The sequence below is a fragment of the Grammomys surdaster genome, unplaced genomic scaffold (genome assembly GCF_004785775.1).
Source record: "Grammomys surdaster isolate TR1022 unplaced genomic scaffold, NIH_TR_1.0 149, whole genome shotgun sequence".
Taxonomy (NCBI): Eukaryota; Metazoa; Chordata; class Mammalia; order Rodentia; family Muridae; genus Grammomys; species Grammomys surdaster.
This window is the reverse complement of record NW_021604607.1, coordinates 12,801,776-12,808,038: the sequence shown is the minus strand read 5'-3', so window position 1 is coordinate 12,808,038 and position 6,263 is coordinate 12,801,776. Positions and strand designations below refer to the sequence as shown.

Genomic DNA, 6,263 nt, shown 5'->3' with positions numbered 1-6,263 from the left:
ACACACACACACACACACACATATATATATATATATATATATATATATGTGACATCTAGGCATCAGGCCTCAGTATCCTAAACACAGATGTTCAGAAGATGAGGCTCAGGCATGCTTACTGAGAGGTGGTGCATGTGAATCAGGAGGAGAAGCAGAGGGTTCCCAACCAACACAGAAAATCCGTCCAGGGAAAGTAGTCACAACATCAGATGTTAAAAAGGACGATGGGCCAGTTCAGTGAGTTCTTCATGAAAGACGTGAGCATGTGAGAATGGGATATTTTGTTGTTGTTGTTTTTTTTTTCTTTTTTTTTCCCCCCAAGTTGTAAGAGCAATGGACAGGGTGATGGCAGTGGCCCATTAGAAGGAAAAAGTCCTTAAGTATGAAAGAGGAAGCTGGATCCAGTACCCAGTTCTGGATAGAACAGACAATTCACCACCAAAGGACAAAGGCAATGCTATGTGGATGCAGATTCTCGAGGCTGACAGATTGGGTAAAGAGAACACACTAGTTCTGGCTCTAGTCTTCAAGTCAAATAAGAAGGGAGAGCATTGAAGGTGCAGAACTAAAACGAACCAACCAAACAAACAAACACCAAAAACCAAACCAAACAAACAAGACTCAAGCCTAAAACTAGTATAAGACAGCAGAATTCTTCCTTTTTGGGAGACAGGGTCTTGCAATGTTACCAAAGCTGTCCTCAAAGCCCTGGGTTCTTGTGATGCTCCTGCCTCAGCTTCCCAAGTAGCTGAGACTACAGGTAGATATTTCAACACCTGGCAAAGAACAGGATTATTGAAACAGAGACATGAAGAAGACATTCTGGATATGACATGGTCTAGGATGGGACTAGGCCAGATCATTACAGGGAGAGAACAAACCAAGAGGCAGGTCATTGCCTGGTTACAGAGATTAGTAAGAACCAGATAGGAGTAAAGGCTTATCCTCTAACAGGAACAATAGGGAGAGAGGTCTGTGCCTGACTGCTATACTCTGATAACATGTGCTTCAAGGGAAGAAGAAAGGAACCAATAACCAGTGAGGAGCAAGCAGGACACCTACCCCACTTCAGGTTGAGTGGTGCTCAGATGTGGGAGAAAAACATCCATCACTGGACATGTCTACAGAGGAAGCAGGGTTCCCAGGGCACAGCCAGGAGTCAGGACCAGACGGTACCTGAAGGAAAGAAGTGAAAAATCCTTCAGGCAAGAAAATTTGTGTTCTGGTACCAATCATATGTCTACATCCAGACAAACATAAAAGTTCAAATTTGTATGTGGTCACATACATTTATATTTAAACACAAACTTTGAAACCACTGAAAGTGTAGAAAAGAACAGATGGGAATCACAGCTCTAGCCTTATACAAAAATAAATTAGGATTAAGTTTTAAAGACCAGCATGGGGCTTAATCCCTGGTCAAGCTGGTGTTCGGACCCCAAGGCTCTGGTGCTCAGAGAAGCCTGGGCTCCCACTGAGACTTCCAAGCGGGAACTGGTAGGGGCTCCTTGCCTGGGTTGAGTAATAAGAACAGCAGCGGAACCAAGTGGGGGCTTGTCGTCAGAGAGCTATAGGCCTATGAGACCAGACAGCTGTCTTTCCTTCAGGCATCTCAAGGCCGACAGTCTCTGCACTCTGCTGATACAGAGATCTGTTTGCCCCTTACCATTTGCTCCAGGCAGTTTCATATCCACTGATAACACACTTTGACCTCATCTGAGGGGGAGCAAGGCGTCCCATTTGCCCTAGTGAGCAGAGCTGTGGACTACTGGAGGGGTTGTGATATGAGACTTCACAGATACTCACACTTGACAACAAGTGATTCAGGGAGATCATGTCTCTGTTTCTCTTGGAACTTAGAAGAACAGCTCAAATGGAGAGGTAAAATGTGAGGAAACCACATGAGAAAGGATGAATGGCTTGGAGGATGGCACAGCACGTCAACACGCTCAAATAGGAATTTCTGAGGTGGAAACCAAAGAGTTTAAAGTCACACTCACGAGACAGCTGAGGCAATGGTATAAAATAATGGAAGAGTGTTTAGCTAAGAGGCACAATAGACAGCAATTACTATTAAACAGCAACAATTTCAGACTCCATAACAACTTTAAATGCCACTGCCATAACAACTCGCACGTGTGTATTTCCTATGACAGCCATTAGTTTAGTTGCTTTATTAATGCTAAGTCATCTAGTCTTAATCTGAACCTACTGTAACCATCACAGCAGGAAGGAAGATACTCTAAGGAGGGTCTGTCTCTCCTCTCATCGCAGAGAAAATGGACTCGAAAAACTTTTCTTTGAACCTTCTGCTGAGAGAAAGCAAAGCCAGAGGAGGAATTTGTCTTGGAAGGATTTCACAGTCTAACTACCAGACCACAGTGCAACAGAGACTGGGGCGGGACCACAGTGGTGGGCAGGACAACAATTGACCAGGATTGCTTAGTTGTCTACACTGAGCCTTTATTAAACCTAAACACTCTATCAGGACTGCAGAGATGGACTATAGATGGGTAGTTAGTTCATTGGACATTTTTTTTTGTTAGTTTTTTTCCCAATGTCTCATTGATTAAATCTTTTTTCTTTTTCTTATTTTTTTATTCATGATTTTTTTTAATTTAAAAATGATTTTATTTCTGTGCATGAGTGTTTTGCCTGCATGTATGGCTATGTATGTATACACCCGAGGAAGACAGACAAGAGCTGGACGCCTAGGACTGGAGTTACAGATGGCTGTACCCCATCACGTGGGTGCTGGCAATCAACTGAATCCTGGTCCTCTTGAAGAGCAGCCATTGAGTTTAGCCACTGAGCCATGTCAGCAGCCCTGTTTGTCACTGGTCTACTGAGGATAGGTGGCTAAGCCTAACCCATTAGGGCTGCTAAGGCCCAGGCTCTGACCCTAATGCTATTCTAACAGTACAACATACTATCTTTATCTTGCAAACAAGAATCTGAGGCAGTGTTGTTACATATCTTCCCTAAAAGCCCTTGACTAGTAAGTGCTGGAGACAAACTTCACCAGGAAGGCAGATTCAGGAACCTCTGGGTAGAAACATGCTCATGCATACACAACAAAACACACCATCTACAGAGACGCTGGCAATACTCGTGAGCTTTAGGGTTGGAGACCAAACTCTTAGGAGCCTGCTTTTAGAAAGAAGCAAGAAACCCTACCATGTGTGGCACACTCACTGGGGGCACCAGAAGATAAAGGGGGAGTATTCCATGCCTGAAAGGGGAGAACTCCAAGTCAAGATCCTCTGTCTGCCACGATGGGTGTGCCAGGAAGAAAGGATTCAGTGTTCCAGTCAAACACGACAGGAGAGGGCATGGCTATAAACAGACTTTAACCAAGTCACCACCTGTGCCCCAGACAGGGAAGGGAAAGAGAACAAGGTGAGGGACAACACATCTTGGAGGGATCTTTGCATCTGTACCCAAATGTGCTATCAAAGTGAGCTTTAACAGAGAGCCATGAACTAAGATTCTAAAACAGCAAGGACAACTTTGAGGGAATCTATGATACACAGTAAGTAATTTAGTTCAGTTTAGCAGCTGGGGGCTGGGAGGACAGTTGCAAAAGTCTGGTTGCAGGGAAGGGGAGAGGAAGGGCTCCTCAGGACCCAGAAGGGGCAGCTGGGAAGAAGCAGTGGAAATGGACCAGTTAGGAGTGGGTAAAGCAACCTACAGGAAGGAATGGCCAAGGGAGGACTACATGAAGTGATTGGCAGGTACATCGATCACAGCAGGGGCAGTTCACAGGTAAACAGTAAGGAACATTACAGACAGACAGCAGATAAGAAGTGGAGGAAAAAGACAGAAAGTGATTCTGCCATGCTTTTTCCTAGATGTTTTCAATGAAAAAGACAGGGCTAGAAAAGATCAAAGCCAGGTGTGAAGCTGGGTGTGGCAGTAATAAACAGAAAACCGGGAGGCTGACACAGAAGCACAGTTACAAGTTCAAGACCAGCCTTTGCTCCAAAGGGTGCTCAGGACTTCCTAGGAGAAACAAAAGGCAAAACAACAACAACAACAAAACCCCTTAAACTTGAAAATTAAAAGCAAGGTGTGAAATGATCAATCAGTAAGACAGACATGGTGAAGTCTGAGCTGAGCTGGCTGACCCAGACAGAGAGGGGTTTCACATCAAAAAGACAGTGTTTGCAGTAAACTCTCATAGAAGGAGAAATGCAACTTAATGCAAATATAGCAATGCAGGGAAGTTAGACAGTAATGCGGGTCGCAGAGATAATACAAAACATTTCTCAATAAGAAAATACAACTTTCCGATCTCCCATGCTCATGGATTGGCAGGATTAATATAATAAAAATGGCCATCTTGCCAAAAGCAATCTACAGATTCAACGCAATCCCCATTAAAATCCCAACTCAATTCTTCACAGAGTTAGAAAAGGAAATTCTCAAATTCATATGGAATAACAAAAAACCCAGGATAGCGAAAACTATTCTCAACAATAAAAGAACTTCGGGAGGAATCACCATCCCTGACCTCAAGCTGTACTACAGAGCAATAGTGATAAAAACTACCTGGTATTGGTACAGAGACAGGCAGGAAGATCAATGGAATAGAATTGAAGACCCAGAAATGAACACACACTCCTATGGTCACTTGATCTTTGACAAAGGAACTAAAACTGTCCAGTGGAAAAAGGACAGCATTTTCAACAAATGGTGCTGGTTCAACTGGAGGACAACATGTAGAAGAATGAAAATTGATCCATTCTTGTCCCCTTGTACAAAGCTCAAGTCTCAGTGGATAAAGGACCTCCACATAAAACCAGATACACTGAAACTAATAGAAGAGAAGGTGGGGAAAAGCCTCGAATACTTGGGCACAGGGGAAAAGTTCCTGGACAGAACTCTAATGGCATATGCTCTAAGATCAAGAATTGACAAATGGGACTTCATAAAATTGCAAAGTTTCTGTAAGGCAAAGGACACTGTCAATAGGACAAAACGACAACCAACAAATTGGGAAAAGATCTTTACCAATCCTTTATCTGATAGAGGGCTAATATCCAATATATACAAAGAACTCAAGAAATTAGACTCCAGACAACCAAATTACCCTATTAAAAAATGAGGTATAGAGCTTAACAAAGAATTTTCAACGGAAGAAACTTGAATGGCCGAGAGGCACCTAAAGAAATGTTCAGCATCCTTAGTCGTCAGGGAAATGCAAATCAAAACAACCCTGAGATTCCATCTCACACCAGTCAGAATGGCTAAGATTAAAAACTCAGGTGATAGTAGATGCTGGCGAGGGTGTGGAGAAAGAGGAACACTCCTCCATTGTTGGTGGGACTGCAAGATGGTGCAACCACTTTGGAAATCAGTGTGGTGGTTCCTCAGAAAATTGGACATAGCATTACCTGAGGATCCAGCTATACCACTCCTAGGCATATACCCAGAAGATGCTCGAACATATAACAAGGACATATGCTCAACTATGTTCATAGCAGCCTTGTTTATAATAGCCAGGAGCTGGAAAGAACCCAGATGTCCTTCAACTGAGGAATGGATTCAAAAAATGTGGTATATTTACACAATGGAGTATTACTCAGCTATTAAAAACAATGAATTCGAGAGGTTCCTAGGTAAATGGATGGAACTAGAAATTATCATCCTGAGTGACGTAAGCCAATCACAAAAGAACACACATGGTATTCACTCACTGATTATTGGATATTAGCCCAGAACCTTGAAATGCCCAAGATGCAACTCACAGGCCACATGAAGCCCTTAAAGAAGGAAGACCAAGTTGGGGTGATTCGGTCCTTCTTAGAAGGAGCAACAAAATACTCAAGGGAGCAAATATGGAGACAAAGTGAGGGACAGAAACTGAAGGAGGGGCCGTCTCAAGAGCACTCCACCTGAGTATCTATCCCATGTGCAATCACCAAAAGTAGATGCTGATGTGGAAGTCAGGAAGTGCATGCTGATAAGAGCCTGATATGGATATCTCCTCAGAGGTCTTCAAGAGTCTGACATACTCAGAGGCAGATGCTCACAACTAGCCATTGAACTGATCATGGGGTTCTCAATAGAGGAGTTAGAGTGAAGACTGAAGGAGAGCTGAAAGGATTTGTGGCACCATGAGGAAAGCAACAATACCAACCAACCACAGCTCCCAGGGTCTAAACCACCAGCCTGGGAGCACTTAGGGAGGGATCCAGAGCTTCAGTTGAATACGTAAGAGTGGAGGGCCCTGCTGGGCATAGGTGGAAGAAGAGAACCTT

The 6,263-nt window shown here is 43.6% G+C and overlaps 1 protein-coding gene across 1 annotated transcript in view; it reads right to left on the bottom strand.

Annotated features, from left to right (window-relative positions):
- Thumpd2 (THUMP domain containing 2) overlaps positions 1 to 6,263 on the bottom strand; it is a 38,688-nt gene that overhangs the window by 11,604 nt on the left and 20,821 nt on the right. Inside the window, exons 7-8 of the mRNA XM_028765115.1 lie at positions 1,809 to 1,963; positions 1,177 to 1,240 (exon numbers count right to left, since the gene is read on the bottom strand). Of these exons, the coding sequence (XP_028620948.1) occupies positions 1,177 to 1,240; positions 1,809 to 1,963 (219 nt within the window). The remainder of the gene's footprint in view (positions 1 to 1,176; positions 1,241 to 1,808; positions 1,964 to 6,263) is intronic.